General features: G+C 46.8%; 1 protein-coding gene across 2 annotated transcripts; it reads right to left on the bottom strand.

The window, feature by feature from the left end:
• Positions 1-232: 232 nt before the first annotated feature.
• EMC1 (ER membrane protein complex subunit 1) lies at positions 233-21,627 on the bottom strand. Of its 2 annotated transcripts, none has more exons than XM_035119873.3 (22): positions 21,437-21,627; positions 20,877-21,001; positions 19,953-20,018; positions 19,243-19,336; positions 18,180-18,308; positions 16,998-17,124; positions 15,749-15,898; positions 14,734-14,901; positions 13,604-13,675; positions 11,182-11,304; positions 10,197-10,293; positions 9,622-9,738; positions 8,560-8,759; positions 7,273-7,422; positions 6,443-6,604; positions 6,170-6,289; positions 5,611-5,748; positions 4,690-4,863; positions 3,638-3,848; positions 2,928-3,012; positions 1,588-1,717; positions 233-1,461 (listed from the first exon to the last, which is right to left on the bottom strand). In XM_035119873.3, the coding sequence occupies exons 1-22, from the start codon at positions 21,544-21,546 to the stop codon at positions 1,282-1,284; spliced, it is 2,928 nt and encodes a 975-aa protein (XP_034975764.2). In that variant the 5' UTR covers positions 21,547-21,627; the 3' UTR covers positions 233-1,281. The 2 variants fall into 2 exon arrangements, with proteins under 2 accessions (XP_034975764.2, XP_088527645.1); XM_088671519.1 differs by having other exon boundaries at positions 6,443-6,601; positions 21,437-21,597.
• Positions 21,628-22,017: the final 390 nt, after the last annotated feature.

Genomic DNA, 22,017 nt, shown 5'->3' with positions numbered 1-22,017 from the left:
TGACCATGCTAGCTGGGGCTGATGGGAAGTGTAGTTCAGCCACAAGTAAGCACCAGAAAATCAACATTCCTGTCCCCCCATAAGGAAAAACAAAACCCGCATGGGGTTGTATCTAAATCTTGCTCAGAGTAGTCCCACTGAAATTACTGGACCCAAGTTGGCCATGACCATTATGGATCTACCATTATGGATCTGATACATCCCATGGTAAAGAACATGCAGAGCAAAAAGGTTCACTTAGAACTTAAAAGGTTTTTTATTTTATATTATCAAGGGAGGAAACCTAGCTTCAAGTACTCCCATTCACCCCAATGCAGGATATGTTTTCAAAGCCTACCAGTCACATTTACCATTACACCAGTCAGTGTAATTTAAATGGCAAGCCCTAGAGCAAAGAGATAAACATCACAGGAAACAGTCAAACAATTACGTGTTTTTGCAGCAGGAACACAAGATCAAATGGGGGGAAATATCAGTGCAACAACCAGAATATTAGACCATTATAGTCACATCTTCTCCAATGCCCCTTCCCTGAGCTATTAAATATCAAGCTGATCTGATCTGTATCCAACTCCATTTTAATTAGCATACTTCCAAAATTCCCCTATGCCACCCTAACCTAACTTGATCTCACCACCCCTCCCTCACATGTTATTCAAACTACAGCTCCCATTATCCCTGACCACTGGGCCATGCTGGCTGATGGAACCTGGAGTTGGAAGGCATTTGGAAGGCAACAGGTTGAGGAAGGCTGGCTCCCTTCTGCCCTGTTCTCCCTACTGCAATTCAAGTCTTTTTCAACTGCTTTCTTGAGTTAAGGGTTTTCAAAGAGGGTAAGGGGTGGATCAGAAACTGTTGGGGCAAGAAAGGCAGGGGACTCCCTCTCCTACTCCCAAGTAAAATGTATGTGATGATGCAGGCTGAAGACCCGGAGATTGGCTTTTATGGCAAAGGTGCTTTAGAGATGGGATCAGAGGTGTTACATTACAAGGTAGTCAAGACAAAGCACCCGGACCACTTTGGACCAGTTCCCAAGGAAAAGAGAAAAACTTTATAGTCTTTTGTTTCGTAGAATATTCTTGTTCCTGATGTTTCTCATTTCCCACGAGGAACTGGGCTTAGCTATTCCAGCAGACAAGATGCAAACAAAAAAAGGATCCCACAGATTTTGTTCCATCAGGGTAACAGCTATCTAATCAACAATGTGGCTGAGATCCCCCTCTCCTTGTGGACCAGGGTCTTTGTTGTCCAGCCTCAGCAGGCTTGCTTCTGCAAATCTGGTTATCGCCAGGCCCGGTTGAGAAGCTTCACCTGAGCCAGCCTCTTGGTGATCATGGTGGCAAAGACCAGCCCGAAAAGGACGCTGCTGATCAGGACATAGTCATAGTCATCCTTCAGGACGTCAAACTGCTTGGAGGGGTAGACTCGGGTCTGGTAGATGTCCAGGCCGTACGCCACAACCTGCGGGTATTTAAGAAAATAGAAGTGACAAAAGGCTGAGGACAGAGGTTCCCTGTCCTTGATCTAAGCCCTGTGTGACCATCACAACCTTGTAGAAGAAAGTGCATCGTGAGAGTGAGGGCTCACCAGACATGTAGACTCAAGGCCTGACGGGGCCGTGTAAATGCCTCTCATTCGGGAGATGGTCTGGTTGTAGTTGATGAACCTCTCGGCATGGATCTGCACGTCTGGGGAATACGGGATCAAGTTTTCTTCCCTGGAAAAAGGCAAGCAAGAGCAGGACATCAAAGCATCAGGCTCAGTCACCTCTCCACAAGATCCATTTGGACTGCCCCATGGGGCTCCCCCCCCCATATTGTGGTATTTTATATATTGTAACTTCACTGTTATTTTTATTGATTATAATTTACTGAAATTGTTGAGAGTGAATTTCTGTTCAATTATTATTTGCTGATATTTTGAGAGTTAATTTTATTGCATATTATTATATTCTAACGGATTACTGAATATTACTTTAAGTCATATCTTCTATTGTGACCTATTTATATTGGATCACATTGTTAAAAGATGCGAGATCTATGCTGTATATTTTGTTGTTTTTTCTGGTAAATTGCCTTGTGTACAACAATATGGAAAGGTAGTATACTAAAAAAGAAAGAAAGAAAGAAAGAGGGAAACAAATGAAAAATAAAGGAAACTCCCCAAAGCCCCCCTCCTTTCTCATGCTGCCTTTTATTGATGATTTTAATATTTCTTTGTAAGCTGCTTAAAGGTTTCACCACAATAAAGTGGTATCTTAATTTTGTTAAATAAAATAAATAAATAAAAGGTCCGTTTAGAACAGGATTATGGAACCAATAATGATGATTGGAGGTTGAGGCCTTCTAAGTATTTCTGGACTACAACTCCCATCATCCCAGACCGCTGTAATTGCTCGTTGGGGCTGATGAGAGCCAGAGTCCAACACTCACTGGAGGGCACAGGTTCCCCATTCCTGATAATGGGGAAAATACCTTTCTTTTCTGCAGGAATTGCTTGAGAGCAGCATCCAATCACAGTAGACCACACTGGACTATCGATTGACAAGCTGTCTGACTTGTGGCAAGGCAGCTTGCTCATATAAAAGTACTTCTGTACTGCCACAATGTAAAATATCAGGGCAGTGTGCCACATTTAAGATACAGAAAAACATTAAGGTGACTAGCTAAATAAAAAAAATAGGAATTAAACACCTTAAAAAAGCCTGACAGCATAAAAAGGACTTCAAGAGAAAGACCAAAAAGTGAAAGAAGGAAGAGTGCTTAACAGAATGGGACCTATCTGGTTTCTACCTGAGGCCAATCCTAGTTTCCTACAGTCCTTCTACTTATATAGTGGACGAGATGGCTTGACTCTCTAAAATCTGCTGCACACACTCAAATGCTTCTCCAAAGGCCTAGGAGTTACACCCACCCCAATTTCCTTACCTAGTTTGCTCTGTAGGGATTTCTGGCCGCCGCGGGTCCAACAGAGCCTTGGGGAGTGAAAGGATCGCCCCAGAAGGAAGTCCAACTGCAGAGTTACAAATGAAACAAACAGCACGGCAAATGTTATTTCAACAATTGCCACAAAATCCACACTTCCTCCCGAGCAACAGAAGTGTTAGATTATACAATTTTCTAAGATTATACGGTAATTATGGTCAGGGACGCATTGCAAAGATCAGTGCAGATATCCATGTGTTGCCTTTCAGCTAGATTTACTATTTTCACGGGCAAATGATGTGGAGGTCTCCTGTATCTCCTTTTGGGGTGATCCAAGTTGTACTTTCCTTAAAAACCCATTGTACATAGCAGAACTTGTGCACCATTCTCTGGAAACGGAAGCAACTTAAGTGTTCCATGTTCCTAAATGCTTCACTTTGGAGCATAGAGAACAGCTCATTGGTGTTCTTCCCACACGCCTCCTCAAGTGATCCTAGACACTGGGGACAAGAGAAGCTGCTGCAGAAATAGTAAAGGGTCTTCAAATTCCTCACTACCCCGGACCACTAGGCCTTTGGTAGAAGCTGACGGGAAAGCCTTTCACTGCATGTTCTGAAACTGAAAGGAAGGGGCTGCTCCCTCCCCGCTTCAAGGTGGCCACACTCTCAAATCCCAATTGGTCAGAAAGCTCAAATCCCGGCCCGCTCCTTAACTGAGCAAGTGGCGGCTGGTGATCCCCCGTTCGGTGATGGTGACCTCCATGGCACTGATGGCGGAGGGGAAAATGTAGGACTGCTGCAGGACCTGGGGCAGGAGAGGGCGGTCAAGGGAGCTGAAGGCTGTAGCGTTGTACTGCTCCGTCCCCTCGTACAGCTCCAGCACTGTGAATTCGTTGCGGCGGGCCTTGGCGTTCCAGTACTGGTACTGTGGTGGGAGAGGGGAAAGCTTGCTCAGATGTAATAAAAAAAATACTAATAACGATCAATCTAAACTACTTTTAATACATTGGTACCTTGTTTCTCAAATGCCTTGGTACTCAAACACCTTGGTTCTCAAACGCCAAAAACCCAGAAGTAAGTGTTGCAGTTTTCAAACATTTTTCGGAAGCCGAACATCTGATGCAGCTGTCGGCTATTGTTTCTGGGGCACCTGCACCAATCAGAATGGACTTATGGAATGGATTAAGTTTGGCACTTTTGTTTTTGCTATTTATTTTGCGTTTTTGGTTTTGAGGCTTTTTCAATTAACTTGTTTTTGTGACTGTGTGGAACCCAGTTCAGCTACTGATTGATTGTGTGACTGTGGAAATGGATAAAAGCCTCCCAGCCAAACAATGACTATCACCAGTGCAGGTAATATTTATTTATTTTTTAATCATCTACAATACGGTCTTATTTATTTTATAGTACAGTACATTGATTATTGCTTTCATTTTATGGCTCAATGGTCTCGTTAGATAGCAAAATTCATGTTAAATTGCTGTTTTAGGGGTTGTTTTTAAAAGTCTGGAACGGATTAATCCATTTTGCATTACTTTCTATGGGAAAGTGGAACACTTTGGTTTTGGAACGGACTTCCAGAACGGATTAAGTTTGAGAACCAAGGTACCACTGTATTGTATTTTAATTGCTGCTGATCCTAACTAAAACCCCAAACTCCCATGCAACGGCACACAAGGCAAGGCCTTTCTCCTTCCACAACTCCTTCATGATGGTCTCACAAATTCCACCTGCATGAAAGGGTGGGGCATGGGGACACTGCTTACCACCACCCAGTTCTCCGAGTGGACAATGTGGACTGGCCCCTTGGCCTTCTTCTGCACCGAGGAGTGGATGATCCGGCCAGTGACGCTGTCAATCAAGTGGATCCCGATGAATGTGCGCTCCGGGTGGGTGTCCGTGCTCTCCGTCACCACCGCCAGCAGGTTCGGGTTCAATGACTGCAACAAGACAAAGGCTGACACCTCAAAACAGGCCCTACTAGCCTGTGTGTTCCCTTCCCAGCATGAAACAATGCGACTCAGAAGGGGAAGTGCCCTGGGGCTCTGTGTTCAAGCACCCACTTTGCATGCAGGTCTCAGGTTCAATCCTCGACGTACAGCTGGGAAAATTTCCTGTCTGAAACCTTGGGGAACTGCTGCCAGTCAGTGTTACCAATACTGAGCTGGTCAGTCTGATTTGGTATAAGAGAGTTCCCTATGTTTCAGTTTCAATCAGCTCCCTTTTTAAAGAACCACAAGGACTAGGCTCTTGTTAATTTTAAGGGGAATTGCAACGGCTCAATATTAAAGCTGCTGCCAATCAGACAATATTGAGCCAGGTGGACCCAATGATATGTCCAGATATAAGAAAATTTCTTATGCTTCTATTTAAACCAGCCCTTTATCAAGAATCATGAGGACTAGGCTCTTACTTTATTTTACGAGGAAGTGCAAAGGTTCAGCATTAAAGCATTTGCTTTGCATACAGAAGGGCCTAGGTTCGGTCCGTGGCAGCATCTTGAAGTAGAGTTGGGACAGAATCCTGCCTGAAACCCTGGAGAGCTGCTGCCAATCAGTGTAGGCTATATTGAAATAGGTAGAATAATGACCAGGCTCACCATAAGGCATATTTCTATTCTTCCTATGAGAACTGCAAAGGCATGTGATGCTGTCTGACCCACTGGACGTTCCCACGCCCTCTCCTACCTTGTAAAGGACACTACGATCTCCCATCACCCGGCCCTGGGAATGGACGTGTTCGTTGGCCCTCTTCCCCTTGATGGTCACAATCCGCTGCACGTCAGGGGGGATGCTGATCTCCCAGCTCTCCTCTGTTGTCAGGTCCTGCAACACATGGCCAAGAACTCCAGGATATAAAAAATGTCAAGCCGATTCCTAAAAAGTCCCGTCCTCCCAATCTGAGATGTACTGAAAGCACAATTCCTTGCTTGCATACAACTTCCCTGCGCAAGAAGCTTAATGCATACAGAGCCCCATCCCGCTGCAGCAGGTGTGTGGGATCTTTGGCCCTCTGGAAGTAGATTAACTACAACTACCATCTATCTCCATGCTTACTGTGGCTGGTTCAAACTTCCACTTCCAGGGTAAGCCTGAGAACGCCCACTGATGACATCGCTTCTGAATTGGCCAACCTGGACGGGCACATCAGCGGTATGGGGGACACTAAACCCCTCAGTTACAGGCTCACAACAACACACAGAGTATGTAACGCCATCTTAACAAGGGGGAAATGAGAACTAAGTACCTTTTGCAGCCTCCGTCCCATCAACTTGCCCTGTTCGGTGTCCGCCAAGTAAAAAGAGACAGTTGGAGCAATTTCCTCAAGCTGCCGGAGGACGTTCCTTGTCGCTGGGAACACTGTGACCTGGAAGGACGGAAGGAAGGAAGGAAGGAAGGAAGGAAGGAAGGAAGGAAGGAAGGAAGGAAGGAAGGAAGGAAGGAAGGGAGAATGGGTCAAAGAAGTGTGAGGGGTTTTCAAGAGGCCTTCCGCATAACCGAAGGATGAGGCAGAGCGCACCTTGAACTCGTCGTCGATCAGAAGCAGAACTTTGGCATAATCTTGGTCCATGATGGGGAGCAGCAGGGACTGGAGGATGGGGCGGCTCAGCACTGGAGGGGCCACCTGGCTCCACCTCCCAAAGATGGGGTTGAAGACGTAGAGGGAGCTCTTGCCGGTCTCCTGGGAGAAGAAGAGGCACGGGGGCAGGAAACTAATAAGAAAGTAAGAAGAGCCTGCTGGACCAGGTCAATGGCCCATCTAGTCCAGCAACCTGTTCTCACAGTGGCCTCAAAGCAACAATCAGGATCTGAGCATAAGATCCCTCTTCCCTCCTGTGGCTTTCCAGCAACCAATATTCAGAAGCATTGTTGCCTCCTGGCTGCAGAGCATGGCCATTGTGGCTAGTAGCCACTGGCAGCCCTCTCCTCCTCCTTGAATTTCTCTAATCCTCTTTTAAAGCCATCTAGGTTGCTGGCCATCACTGCCTCCTGTGGGAACAAGTTCCATACTTTAACTCTGTGCTATGTGAAGAAAACTTTCATTTCTCTCTCCCGAACCTTCGCACAATCAGCACCATTGGATGTCCACAAGTTCCAGTGATATGAGGGATAAAAATGTCTCTATCTACTGTGCAATATCCTTTTTGAGGTGAGGCAACCAGAACTGTACACAGTATTCCAAATGCAGTTGCACTACAGCTTTGTATACTGGTATTATGATACCGGCAATTCTATTTTCAATTTTCAATTCAGTTTTCAAACTCAGGCCTTGCTAGCTACCCACAGACGAACTTTCCCCCTGCAATATCTCCTAAGTCCAAACTGGCCATCACAGATGTGGGTCCTGACCTTGTCCTTGACCAGGAGGGTGCACTGAGGAGGGTGGGGGAAGTGGGCAGTTGTCCTCTGGACCATCAGCTTGAAGGATGAGCCTGGCCGCACATCCTGGAGGTACTGCTTCCACAGGATGGTCCCAGAGCTGCTTTCGATTCCAAAGAGCTGGACAGAGAACACAAAGACCACAAAATGGTCAAGCTGCACGGGTTCATATAGCAGAGAGGCTTGATGGCACAACAACAAGCGGGCACAACAGCATGTTGTGATCTGCATAAAGAAGGCTGATCACCAAAGAATTGATGCTTTTGAATTATGGTGCTGGAGGAGACTCTTGAGAGTCCCATGGACTGCAAGAAGATCAAACCTATCCATTCTGAAGGAAATCAGCCCTGAGTGCTCACTGGAAGGACAGATCCTAAAGCTGAGGCTCCAATACTTTGGCCACCACATGAGAAGAGTAGACTCCCTGGAAAAGACCCTGATGTTGGGAAAGATGGAGGGCACGAGGAGAAGGGGACGACAGAGGACGAGATGGTTGGACAGTGTTCTCAAAGCTACCAACATGAGTCTGACCAAACTGCGGGAGGCAGTGGAAGACAGGAGTGCCTGGTGTGCTCTGGTCCATGGGGTCACGAAGAGTCGGAAACGACTAAACCAGGCATAGGCAACCTTGGCTCTCCAGATGTTTTTGAACTACAACTCCCATGATCTCTAGCTAACAGGGCCAGTGGTCAGGGATCATAGGAGTTGCAGTTCCAAAACATCTGGAGAGCCAAGGTTGCCTATGGCTGGACTAAATGACTAAACAACAAATTGTAAGGGATTAGACTAGATGAACCTTTGGGTCCCTCTACAATTCTATGATTTAAATATAGTGTGTGGTGGCAGAGGGTGGCTGCCTTTGAGCTGGTCCAGTGAGATTCTTCCTAATGTTCTCATTAGTCACAAGAGTCAGGAGTACAACCTCCATGTTCAGTGGCAGTCTACCGCCTCTTAACGCCAGAGGCCATTGCCTTCATGCCTTGTTTGTGGGTTTCCCACCATGGCATCTGGTTGACAATAGTGGGACACATAGGAATATGGGAAACTGCCTTATACCAAAGTCAGAACCTTGGGTCCACCTAGGACAGTTCTGTTGACACTAGCTGGCAACAATTCTCCAAGTTTCCAGAGGCAGGGGACATTCCCAGTCCTACAAAGCAGGCGCTCTGCCACTGAACTACACATAAATCTTGACCCTTGATCTAGCAGAGCTCTCTTATATAACTTAAGTTCCTGGCTCACAAGCACACTTCTCACCTTTCCAGAAGCTGTGACCACTACAATCATCTTCTGCAGGTTAAACTCATCCCGGGCCAAGTTGTCAATGTTGACTTCGTTCTTGATCTGGCTGCGGGGCTTGCGGGCATCGTAAAACATCTTCCAAAGGTGAGCAGTCCAGGCCTGGAGGAGGATGAGCTGAGAGGACAGGCGCTTCAGGAACATGCCCAGCAGACCATCTGGAAAGGGAGAGAGAGAGAACATGTCACAACCAACAATTAAGCAGAGGTTAAAATAGAGAGAAGAGCCTGTTGCATGACCAGATGAGCCACTGCACCAATTCAGCATTGCTCTTGCATTCTCATATACTTAACTTGGCTGACATTTCTGAGCCTCTCTAATAAAGAAAGCTTGAAGCCTGTGCGAAATCCCTCATCTTGGACAGGGGACAGAGTTCCTCACGGCTGGCGAGCAGGAGAGCATGTTTGTGGAGACATGTGGTCCAGACAGCAAGCACAATTCAACAGGACCAAGGAAGCTCATGGAAGACAGATAGAGCCCCATAGATTGACACAGATTTATCTCTCTCTCTCTACCCTTTCCAAAACAAGATTTTCAAGAAAAGCTAGTGAAAAAGACAACTGGAGAATTACCTTGAATTGCTGGTTCCATGACAGCAAAAAGACAAAGCAGAAAATATTTGAAATGTACTCACTGGAGTAAGAACAAAAGCCGCAGTATCAGAGAAGTAATAACTAAGTGTGGGACCTTCCCTGCAGAGATGATTTCGGCCCCGTCATAACACAGCTTTTGGAGAATGCTGAAGATGCACCTCTTTACATCCCACCCCACCCCCGGCTTTTGACACATGAGATGAATATTTTTAGGACCCACCTTGTTTTTGTAATTTTATCTTTTTAAAAACTGCCCCTTAATGTTGTGTTTTAGTTGTTGTTACCTGCCCTGGGACCTTAGGGGGAAGGGGAAATAATACATTTTCATCTACCTGAGCAACACTACCTGGCAGCCTTGCTGACTGGGAGGACTTGTTGAGTTTCCTCGGGACTGGGAAAGGGAAAGAAACACCAACTGTGGCTTTACCTGCTTTCTTCCCAAATTCACCCTCCAGCTCTGCCTGTGCTCCTGTCAGGGGCAGATCCACCATCTGCAAGCTGACCACTTCAGCCAAAGACTCTTCTCTGCTCCACAAAACTTTCCCTGCGGAGGAAAAAAACAAGAGATGCACGGACGGTTGTAAAAGGAAAGATGGGGGGGGCTGTACCCAGTGTTAGCGGACCCCTTGAATCTTACTTAGCTCCATTCGTTTCAACAGGTCTACTCTGAGGCAGATGCAACTCTTAGACTGCAGTCCTAGAAACACTTGCTTGGAAAGACAGCCAGGGCTTCTAATTCTCCTTCTTAGGCCATTGGCAAAGCCAGCTCTCTGTCGTCCAGTTACCAGAAAGGTAAAGCTTGGAGTGTGGGGTAGTGGTTAGAATGTCAGACTAGCAAGCTAGGAGACTGGGCCATGAAGCTCACCCCTGCCTCTCAGCCTAACCTACCCCACAGGGATTAAATGAGAGAGGGAAAACTGCATATGCCCCCTTGAGCTCTGTGGAGAAAAAGGTGGGGAATAAATGCAATAAATGAACTGTGCAACACAGCAGAAAGGTCACCTGGTTGCTGAAGGAAGGAGAGCATGTGATCCGCCGTCTGCACCAGGGCTCGGTAGCCCACAGAGTCGTCTTTCTTCAGAAACACCTGAATGTAAAGCTGAAAGAAAAGGGGGAAAGGGGTGGGCAGGTGGATCATCAGCTTGCAGGATTAGCAAGATGTCCAACCAATTTAAGGAAGCAACTTACAGCCTTCTGAAAAGACTGCTAAGATTCTTGGTGTGGGTAGGTCTGTTGTTCATATTAACTTTATTTTGGAGGGGAAACTTGGATTGTATCCAACCAAGTTTTACTTGTTGGTATTAAAGGGTTAAGTTGTACTAGACGCTCTGAACACTGAGCAGCTGAGCATCATGGATCATCTGGGAATGATAGACAATCTGTATAAATAGTCAGTTCCTTCCATGTGCTCTCTCTCTTGGTAGCGGTTTTCTCTTGGTTGCAGTTTGTAGTAGAAATCATGCCTCAAGCTTGTGCGCTGAGGCAAAGTTTTGTTTAAGCTTTCATGCCCAGAGATGAAGGATGTCTGCCTTATCTCCAGGCTATGTTTTTCTGTAAATAAAGTCTTTTGCGTTTCAACGTGCTCCAGAGTTCCTGAATTTACAACTCTTGCTGACTCTCCTAACCTTCAATCCATTGCATACACTCTGCTGAGAAGGAAGCTTTATGTCCGGAAGCGCGACTGGACTAGTAGAATTGTTTACTTAAACATAAACTAATTAAAGTTTATGTACATTACTTAAGTGCAGACCTGTCAAAATTAATGGGATCAAGTGGGTCATAATTTCAGCAAGTCTACTATGAGGAGAACTGAGAACTTGGGTCCATTAATTTCAATGGGTCTGCTCTGAGCTGCACCCCCAATATAATTTGTGATTAAAATAATATATAGTTTTGCCCATTGTGATGCCCATGGACAGCACAGAAAATTCAGACACCCACCAAGGCCCCTCTGCTCCCGCTCTCTCCCCAAGACCACTCCCCATACCTGTTCTGGCCTCGTAGAAGTTTTCTCCAAGGTGAAGCTGATAACAGTATCCAGCAGCCTCTGCCCAGTTTCAGCCAGGTACAGGTTAATTACGTAGGACTGGTTGTGGCAGGATAAGGATTCCTTAAGTGTCATTCAGAAGAAATTAAAAGAAAGGGGGGGTAGGATTTAATATCAAGGCCACCGTCATGCATGCAGTGTCACCACGAGCAACAGAGTAGCTACCCGACCCAAGGAGTGAAGACTGCGGTGGGGTGGGGTGCACGAAATACATTTAAACCCTAGCACTTTAAACCACACACTTCAAATGCAAGATAAACCTGGTTCAGACATAATGGAAAACCATGGTTTCCTGTCTCAAGAACGAGCCTGCATGAATCAAAGAGTCATGCTCTCACCCTCCTTGCTCCTTCTTTGCACACAAGGAAAGATTGAAAAAATTGCTTTTATAATTGTTAATAGCTCCCCATAGTGCACAAACTCAGGAAACTGTGGTTTGTTCTAACTCAGCTAAGTTGCTTTTTTAAACAAAGGTATTGAAGCATGGCTTGATCCCGATTTGTTCTAACTCACCACAGTTAGAACTAACTACAGTTCCTTGCATTGGTGTACAACGGCCTTGGTCCTGTATACCTGAAGGAGCGTCTCCACCCCCACCATTCAGCCTGGACACTAAGGTCCAGTGCCAAGGGCCTTCGGGCGGTTCCCTCACTGCGAGAAGTGAGGTTACAGGGAACCAGGCAGAGGGCCTTCTTGGTAGTGGCGGCTGCCCTGTGGAACACCCTCCCAACAGATGTCAAGACAATAAGCAACTTTCTTATTTTCAAAAGACATCTGAAGACAGCCCTGTTTAGGGAAGTTTTTAATGTTTAATGCTGTATTGTGTTTTAATATTCGGTTGGGAGCCACCGAGAGTGGCTGGGGAAACCCAGCCAGATGGGCGGGGTATAAATAAATTATTATTATTATTATTACTACTACTACTACTACAACGGCGAACTGCCCTTGGTTCTAAAATCAAAGCAGAAGTTTTCAATTTCCTCTTCTTTCAGATGGTAAAGGAGAGGGGAAAGTGTGCAGACCTAAGGCCCATGGTCATAACATAAGGCCAAGGTTTCCTGTTACACCTGAAATCATGGTTTTTGCTAACTACAGTTGTGAATCAAGACCATTATTCTGAGCTTCCAAACTTAGGACAGGAAGTGCCGCCTGCTTCCATTTCCCATCAGCTTCAGAAGTTCACTCCTGTCTCCATGGTCATTAAGGCAAAAGGACAGTCATCACTGTAGCTTGTCAATGGTTGGTGAATGCAGACGTACCAACAAACCACAGTCAGGACAAATCATGGTGTGACAGGCTGATTTGGTGGCCTCTCTCAAGCCATAGATTGTGAGCTGACATGAGGTCAGAGGTGAGTGGTGAGTTCATGGCAGGCAAGATTTGAACTGGGGGCTTTGCGAGCCATAGCTCAGCCTCTCAGCTGCTGCACAACCTTAGCTCTGGCGCCTGGGTGTTCACATCCTTCCAAGTGTCAGACGCATTATCACCTGCCATGTAAGGGGGATGATAATGCAGGCCTACTTTACATGGTTGTTGTATGGATCACAAAATAATCCACATGCAGCACTCTGAGCATTTGACGCCACTATAAAAAGTATCCATTTAAGCTACTACTTAATTTGTTGTTATTTAAAAAGCAAAGCAATAATGCCTTCTTTGCACTCACCAGTATTTTTGCTCACAAGAAGACCTAATTTCAGACAGTGGGCAATTGCCTTCTGCAATTTTATTCTTTAACACAAAAGAAGTCTACCATAAGGCTTCTGAAGACACACAGTGGGAGAATCTCGGGTAGTAAGAATGTCTGATCAAACCAAGATATAAAACAAGTCTAGCTGCCTCCTTTCACAGAAGCCAGCAAACCAACTACGAAGCTGTCAGCTATAGTTCAGCCTTCCCGAACTTGGTGCCCTCCAGATGTTTCAGACTACAGTACCCATCAGCCCAAGTAAGCATGCTTGTGCTGCCCAGGGCTGTAGTCCTGCTGCCTTTCCTGTTTCCTGCAATCTGAGAAATTATGGTTAACAGCTTCTGTAACAAGCCAGGACACTAAACCATGGTTTGCAGTTGACTTCATCTCCTGGCTCATCTCAGAGCTATTAACTATAGTTACCTGATTCATAGAAAATGGGTAAGTTAAATTAAAGACATCCCCATTTGTTTGCTGGTTCACAGCGAAAGAGAAGGGAAGTTGCCAAAATGTTTGTATCTCAGCTTATTAAAAGCAGAGAGACGATTGCCTGAATGCTGACAAGTAATCACACTGGAGCAACAAAAGCCAGCATGATCCTGAGGAAGTCGAGGGCATTTCAGGGACAAGCCAAGCTTCTGATTTCACCCAACATGCCACCCTCAAACTTACCACTTCGGCCTTGCAGGTGAGGACCGCGGCTACCGTTTTCTCATTGGTGGTTGCGAAGGTCACGAGGCCAGCCTGAGAAACGCAGCAGTGAGAGAAAATGAATAAGGAAAATGCTCCTGGAAGAAACACTGTGCTTGGTGGGGTGAGAGGTGCACTTAGATCAAAGTTCCCTTGGGTGACCCTGGCCTAGGAGCTTAGGTGATAAACCTGAGCTTGAACAGCACCACATCTGACTACAGGAGGACCAGCTGCCTACCGAAAGATCCTGCACCGAGTCATATCACCAGCTCACCCTGCTCAGTATCTTCTTCTTAGAGAGACAGAGTTCCCAAGGTATCAAGCAGAGAAGGATTTCGATAACATAAGGAAGCTGCCTTATACCGAGTCAGACCTACTGGTCCATCTAGTTCAGTATTGTCTGCACTAGCTGGCAGTGGTCCTCCATGGTTTTAGAAAGCAGGACATTCCCAGACCTACTTGGAGATGTCAGAGATTGAGCCTGGGACCTTCTGCATGCAAAGCAGATGGGGTGTAGTTAAGTGGGAGAACTTCTCAAACTGACTGCCCCTGATCTTTTTAAAACAGGTGTCCTGGAGCCTTCTACAGCAGAGATGCAGAAATCTGTTACCTTCCAGGCATTCCTGGGCCCCACCATCCCTGGCCATCGGCCATGCTGCCTGGGCCTGATGGGAGTTGTAGTCCAACATCCTCTAGGTCGCCACAGGTTCCCCACCCACTAACTAGGCCATCACTTACGTTTACAGGTGGGTTACTGCCATCACAGCTCTGCCTTTTAATGTAGGGACGTGAAGCTTGTGGTCCTCCAGAACGTGCTGGACTACAACTCCCACCATCCCACCTGCCAGCATGGCCAATCATCTTGGCTGATGGGAGTTGGAGTCCAACAATCTCTGGAGGACGACAGGTTCCTCATTCCTGATCTATGGAGAGATCACACACACTGTGCTACAGCCCTTTCTCAATGTACACCTGCAGAGAGTTGGTAACATTCTTCAAGGGGTCTGGCTTTTAACAGGTAAAACATCAAGGTGTTGGCACTGCAGCAATAGCTTCTCATCTTCATTTCCCCTTTTAAAAAATAATAATAATAGAGCACCATTTCCTTTTACCTGTGGAAAATCCCGGAGGAGGCTCAGCACGCCATTCCGATACTGGAGCAGCGCAAAGTGGCTTGGAGACAGCTGCAGGAAGAACTGGGCACGGGAAGCACTGGCGGGATTGGGCTGAGAGGAAAGCAAACGAGGCCGGAAGCCGCTGGCAAACTCCAGACCAAGGGACTGTGGAGGAGGGAAGAGGAGGAGGCAAGTCAGGCAGACGTGGGACTAAGAGGAGGAGGAGAGCCCTGTAGCATCCAGCGGCCAACCAAAGGATGCCTCTGGGAATCTGAAGCAGGACCAGAGGGCAACAACAACTCTCCCTGTTTGCCTCCGGCAGTGGAGATAGAATATAGCCACTGATAGCCCTATTCCCCATTGATTTGTGTAATCCACATTGGTGACCATTACTATGCAAGAACATTGGATCAGAGCACTGGACCATCTGGTCCAGCATCCTGTTCTCAGTTACCCACCAGTTGCCTCAATGGGAAACTAGCAACTGGGATATGGGCACAACAGCACTCTGCCATGAGCAATTCCCAGCAACTGGGATTCAGAGGCATATGGCCTGCAACAGGGGAATTTGTCTAATCTTATCTGACAGCCATCACTACATCCTTTAATGTAAAAGCATTGGCCCTGAAGCTAGATCAGGTCAAATACTCATCTAAGACAGCATCCTGTTCTCGCAGTGGTCATCCAGCACTGGGTGTTCGGCTTCCAAAGAACGTTTGAAAACCGGAACGATCACTTCCGGTTTTCGATCATTCGGGAGGCAGAACGTTCAGCTCCCAAGGTGTTCGGGAGCCGAGGTTCCACTGTATCATGTATGTCAATTGCCTTGAGAGTGAAGTTTAGAAGGCAATTAATAAATCAAAGGTATTATGATTATTAACTGGCATTCAGAGGCACACTGCCTCCAACAGGGGAAGGAGAACATAGCTGCCATAGCTAGTAACCCTTCAGATACGGCAAGTTGAAAGCCAAACCCATCCAAAGGTATCAGCCTGCTTCCTAGACCCCTCACCTGCAATGGAAGTTGCTTCATCTCTTCCCCAGAATCCAGGGACAAGGCATAGAGTGAGTGAGTGGCGGAGTCGGCGCACAAGAGGACTCCCTCTCCGACCATGCCACAAGCTCCACTCAGAGTCCTTGACCAGGGGGCTGCCACCCTGACCTGCAGAAGGAAAAAAGTGTTGAGAAACTGGATTCGCATCCCCCACAGCAGCTCCACCACACACAGCAGACATTTTCATTAAGAGTGTAAATAAATATTGATAAAATATGCTGCCTGATTTATCAAGGGCATCTGTTGTTGTTTTTCCTTTTTAGTCAACCAAAAGGTTTTGTGATAATTCAGCAGTAGCCAACACAGTGCCCTTGAGATGATGCTGGACTACAGCTCCCATAATCCCTCAGTCATGCTGTTTGGGGCGGAGACCAATTGGCAGATGGATGGCCGCAGGTTCCTTGTCCTTCCTTGAATTCTTGCTTTCGTTGCCCCTCAGCTAGCTCCCTCCATCCCTTGCGTTTACTGTCCCCAGCTACCTCTGCTTTCTTTTAATGCAGGGATGTAGAGCCTGTGGCTCCTCTGGATGTTGTTGAGACTACAACCCTTGTCATCCCTGACCACTAACTGTGCTGGCTGGGTTGATGGAAGCTGGGAGTCCAATCACCTCTGGAGTGCACAGTTACAGTTTACTAACCCAATTGATTGGGGATGCAGGTGGTGCTGTGGGTTAAACCAGAGCCTAGGGCTTGCCGATCAGAAGGTCGGCAGTTTGAATCCCCGCAACAGGGTGAGCTCCCGTTGCTCGGTCCCAGCTTCTGCCAACCTAGCAGTTCAAAAGCACGTCAAAAGTGCGAGTAGATAAATAGGTACCGCTACAGCGGGAAGGTAAATGGCGTTTCTGTGCGCTGCTCTGGTTCACCAGAAGTGGCTTTGTCATGCTGGCCACATGACCTGGAAGCTGTACGCCGGCTCCCTCGGCCAATAACGCAAGATGAGCGCACAACCCCAGAGTCGGTCACGACTGGACCTAATGGTCAGGGGTCCCTTTACCTTTACCCCAATTGATTAAACATTGCAGTGCTACTCAGGAATAAGTCTCACTGGGGTCAGTCAAGTTCACCCTCAAGTAAGCACACACAGAATCACAGTCTTAAATCTGCAAATTTTCTAGATGCCATCCTCCCTCCTGGAAAAAAAAGTATGCAAAAACCCAGCTCTTCGCAAGGAAACAGAAATTCCATTCTGAGGCCAGACCTTGTCTTACCTGTCTTGTGATCTCTCCATCCTCAACGCTGAAGGTTACGATGTTGAAGTGGCTTTGAGGACTGACTCCAACTACATGCACCGACCCCGTCCCGTGGGAGTACACCAGCTGATACTGGACAACCTCACTAGCAAGGAATATCAGAAGTTGATTAAGTCAGCCGGCTGTCACAAGAAGTCTTTGGGGGACGGGGAAAGGAGAGCTCGGAAGCTCGAGGCTCGCTCCAGGATTTACGTGGTCACCTTCCAGCCTACCAGCAAAGCAGCCCCGAGGAAGCACGACAAGACCAGCTGCCTCTTGTTTACGCCCAGAACCTAGTAATCAGTGGTAGGCTGCCCCTGAACATGGAGGTGCAACCATCAGTAACAAATGTCTTCAGATTTACATGGAAGGATGACTCATATCCAATGATCAGGCTGCTGGTGATGTTACTTCCACAAGCAAAACAGTGCCATTTGCACATCACCAGATCTGGGGGGCACCCAAAGGTTTGTAGAAGTACCAAAAACAGGGGGCGGACTTCAGTTGAGGAGAAGAGAGCACCAAGATCAGACCAAAGAGGACTGTGAGCATGGAAAGTTGACATTAGCTGATTAGAAGGCGGATAAAACAGAAAACTGTGAGAGGGGGGTGGAGGAGGTGGAACAGAATGGAGCAACTGGAATACATAGGAAAGGGTCTTACAGCAAGTCAAAACCACTGGTCTGGCTAGCTAGCATTGCCTACACTGACCAGCAGCAGCTCTCCAGTGTTTCAGGTGGAGGACATTCCCAGGCCTACCAGGAGATGAATCTGGGACCTTCTGCATGCAAAGCAGGTGCTCTGTCAACAGCTACGGCCCTTCCCCTGTGTTTTCATGTTCCACTTGTTCTCGTTCAACTGATCCATTCCAATGTGTATAAGAAGAACCTAAAGGTCCTTGAGGAAACTAAATCCTGAATAAGCAGCATGCAACACCCCATTTGTAGACCCCAATTGCCTCCTATGAAGACAATTACCTAATGTTTTTCTGCCTGTGTGGGAATGTATTTATTTGGGGGGGGGGTGGCAGAGCTACTTTCCCAACCCTTCCAGGAGATGGATTGAACCTGGGACCATTCTGCATGCAGAGCAGGTGTTCTACCACTGAGCTACAGCCCCTCCCTGAATGAGAGACGAGCACAGCCCACGATCACCTCCTACCTTTCTGGCAAATGCTCTAACCACTTCTGATGGCCGTTGGAGAGGTAGTGAAGAGAGAGCACACTTTTCTTCAAGACGGCCACGTGTTTCACCATGTCCTGAAGTCCCACCAAACTAGCCATCTGAAAACTTTAACAGAGGAACACACAAATGGTTTATTACAGTCACTGCAGAATTAAAAACATACAATTAGCTAAAACAATTACGACCAAAGGATGAGATTCATTTTATTTCACAAAACTGATACGATGCCTGACTGCAGAAACAAACCTTGAAGTAGTTTATGAAAAGAACAAAAGAATAGAATTAGGGGGGGGGCGGGGAAGCCAATTAAAAACAGCTATGGAAACCATTCCAAAATAATTAAAACCAACAATGAATTAAAAGCCAGTTTAAAAACAGGCACCAGCATTCTATGTGCCTGGATAGGCCAGCCTAAACAAGAGTGTTTTTTAGCAGGCCCCAGAAAGAGAAGAGTGAAGGTGTTTGCCTGATGTCATTCAGCAAGGAGTTCCGAAGTGTGGGTGCTGCCACACACTAAAAGAGCAATTTCTAAAAAATGTGGAACAAGTATTATGTGGCACCTGCAAAAGTGCCAGTTCCGTAGATTGGAGCGGTCAAGTGGTCTTGTATGGGTTAAGGTAAGGTGATCTCACAAGCAAACTGGTTCCAAGTCGCTCAGGGCTTTATTTACTAAAAGTAACAACTTGAACTTGGTCTGGTAGCAAATTGGCAACCAGTGCAGGTGTCTATAAATGTACTCCCCCCCCCACAAGGAACCGACAAAATACTACACCTGATTTACACTGAAGTCAGAAAGCTTTATGCAACCCTTTCAATAAAATAGGAAGAAGCATCCCTCAAGCAAAAGAACACAACATCTACAGATTTTCCACGGAAAGAGTTCCTAATTGTGGGATAATCAACCTCTGTCTACACTCACAATGCAGAGGAAGAACATGGTCAACAGGACCCTATATATGGTGTTTAAAAATCTGCCATTACCCCCAAAAGGTTGCAAACGAGTTCCCCAACATTCCACCCACCCACCCAAAATTCTCACCTGCCAGCATCCATCGATATCTCCCAGTTCAAGCCCCCGATGTTGGTCTCCCAGGAGCGCAGGAGGCGGCCACCGTTGGAGACAGTGATGGCATCTATATGATGGGGTGGTGAAAACAGCCGGTATATTATAAATACCCACAAACAGAGCTCAGAAGAAGCATATCCCTCCTTCATAATAAAGGGGTGGTGGATCTGCACCTGACTTTCCTCATTTTGTTTTGGGACAAGCAAGGCCTGCAGCCACTCCGTCTCATCCATTTGTGTTCAACTCTATAGAACGGGACGAGGAAGACAGGACTCTCCCCAGGACACACCATCTCCTGGACCAGCTCAGCACCCTCCTTGAGGGTTTTTATATGACTGCAATATGTCCTTGGACTCATACAATGGTTCTTGCATGGCCAGTCAAAGGATAAAGAGAGGCATATGAGTGTGTGTGTAGAAAGCAGACGACTGTGCTAAGGTAAAATTCACACTTGTTGCTCCGCCCACATTTGACTCAGTAGGGAATGCGGCTCCCTGCCCCTATTGTAAAACAGCCAAGGACTTGCTGGGCTCATAGTTTTGTCTCTCAACTCTCAGTCTTCCTTTCTGTAAAATGGGAACACTCAAAGAACCAGAATTTGTGGGGAGGTGAGATTGTTAAGAAATATTATGGCCAGCACTACAGACCTAATAACTCAGCTAGAATACAAATGCTTCATTTACCTTGTCCATGGATCAGCATTGCATCTATCGCTCCTTCAGGAGTTCCTTTGTCCACATGGCGCCACACTTCAAAAGAAACAGGAGTCCGATGAACAGAGGAAGCTACATTTCAATGGTTGGGCCATTTTGTCTAATAGCACCCATTCCTCCCAGAATTGCAGTTTGATAGGACCCAAGAGCCATGTAGTCCAACCCTTTGCAATGCAGGAATCACAGCTCAAGAATCCCTGACAGATGGCCATCCAACCTCTGCTTAAAAACCTCCAAGGAAGTAGAGCCCACAACCTCCCAAGGGAATCCGTTCCCCAGTCAAACAGCTCTTACTGTCTGAAAGTTCCTCCTGACGTTTAGTCAGAATCCCCTTTCTTGTAACTTGAAGCCATTGGTTTGAGTTCTACCCTCCAGAGCAGGGGAAAACAAGCATGTTCCCTCTTCCATCTACTCTGGAGGGTAGGACTTGGAGGTTTAGATATTTGAAGATGGCTATCGTATCCCCTCTCAGTCTCCTCTTTCCATAGCTGCCAAGTTTTCCCTTTTCTCGCGAGGAAGCCTATTCAGCATAAGGGAAAATCCCTTAAAAAAAGGGATAACTTGGCAGCTATGTCTTTCCCAGGCTAAACATTCCCAGGTCCTTCAACCATTCCTCATAAGGCTTGGTTTCCAGACCCTTGATCATCTTGGTCACTCTCCTCTGCACACGATCCAGCTTGTCAATATCCTTCCTGAATTGTGGTGCCCAGAACTGGACACTGTGTTCCAGATGTGGTCTGGCCAAGGCAGAATAGAGTGGTAAATGCGAAGTTGCCTTAGTCCGAGTTGCACATCCACTCAAGCCCCTACTCCTCATGCAGAGGTTACCAGCGCGTCACCACAGCAATAGGTATAAACAGGCCCTGCAGTGCCCACTGTATAAGAGATACTCACAGATTTCTCCTGTCCTAGAGTTCAGAGCAGCCATCACATTCTTCTCGGTGGCCACAATGAGCTTCCTGGAGCCCTGCGAAGCTTCCAAGGAGGCAAACTTAAGCTTTCCCACATATTGCTGTCTCCTATTAGAAACACAAAGGGGTGTCACATATTATAAAATATTAACATTGTTGCTGTTGTTTAGTCGTTTAGTCGTGTCCGACTCTTTGTGACCCCATGGACCAGAGCACGCCAGGCACTCCTGTCTTCCACTGCCTCCCACAGTTTGGTCAGACTTATGTTCGTAGCTTCGAGAACACTGTCCAACCATCTCGTCCTCTGTCGTCCCCTTCTCCTTGTGCCCTCAATCTTTCCCATATTAACATTAGACAACATCAAAGAACGGAGGGTCTGCAATCAATCAATCAATCAATCAGTTATGTGGGTTTGAACTAGCAGTGACTGACCAGGGGTTCTCTTTCCCTCCATCAGCTTATATTAGAAACCTCCCTCCCTCATATCAGCATTTCCTGTGGCGGTGAGTTCCGCAGGTGAGGTCAGTTCGGCCTGCCACCCACCAGTCAAACTTGCCCACTTGGTCCTCGTAAACGGCGCCCGCTGGGTGAGGCGAGAGCAGGAGAAACAGCCGGAGTGACAGCAAAGGCCCCAGAAACCAGGACGCCGCCATGACAGACCGGGGAGAATTGAGGGGGGGGGGTCAAGAGAGGAAAGGAGGCCCTCGCTATCCCATCGGGCACCGCGGGACCATAGAGCTTCCGGGACCATAGAGAGCAGCTCCTAGGCCTTCTGCCTCCATAGATATATGTAATGAGAGGAGTTAGAGTGACCCTCCAGCGATCTGGAGGCAGGAGTTTCGAAGCCCCTTGATAATTTCCCCCCATCCCTTCATACTCGGAGGGCGGAGAATGTGATAAATATATAAACATTGTAATTCTTATTATTTTAACCACACCTGTATCTGCTACCCAGAAGCATAAGGGAACAACAAAGGATGTCGGAATAGTTTCTGCTCAATAAGACATCAAGATAACAAAAAAAGTTTTACAAAAGAATGTAAATGGTTTATTGAATATTTACAGATAAATTATAAACAGATAAAAACATTGGCAGGATTACTGAAATAACCTGCAGTTTTGAA

This window comes from Zootoca vivipara, chromosome 6, assembly GCF_965207765.1.
Source record: "Zootoca vivipara chromosome 6, rZooViv2.hap1.1, whole genome shotgun sequence".
NCBI lineage: Eukaryota > Metazoa > Chordata > Lepidosauria > Squamata > Lacertidae > Zootoca > Zootoca vivipara.
The sequence above is the reverse complement of the archived record's forward strand: the minus strand, read 5'-3'. Positions and strand labels throughout refer to the sequence as shown.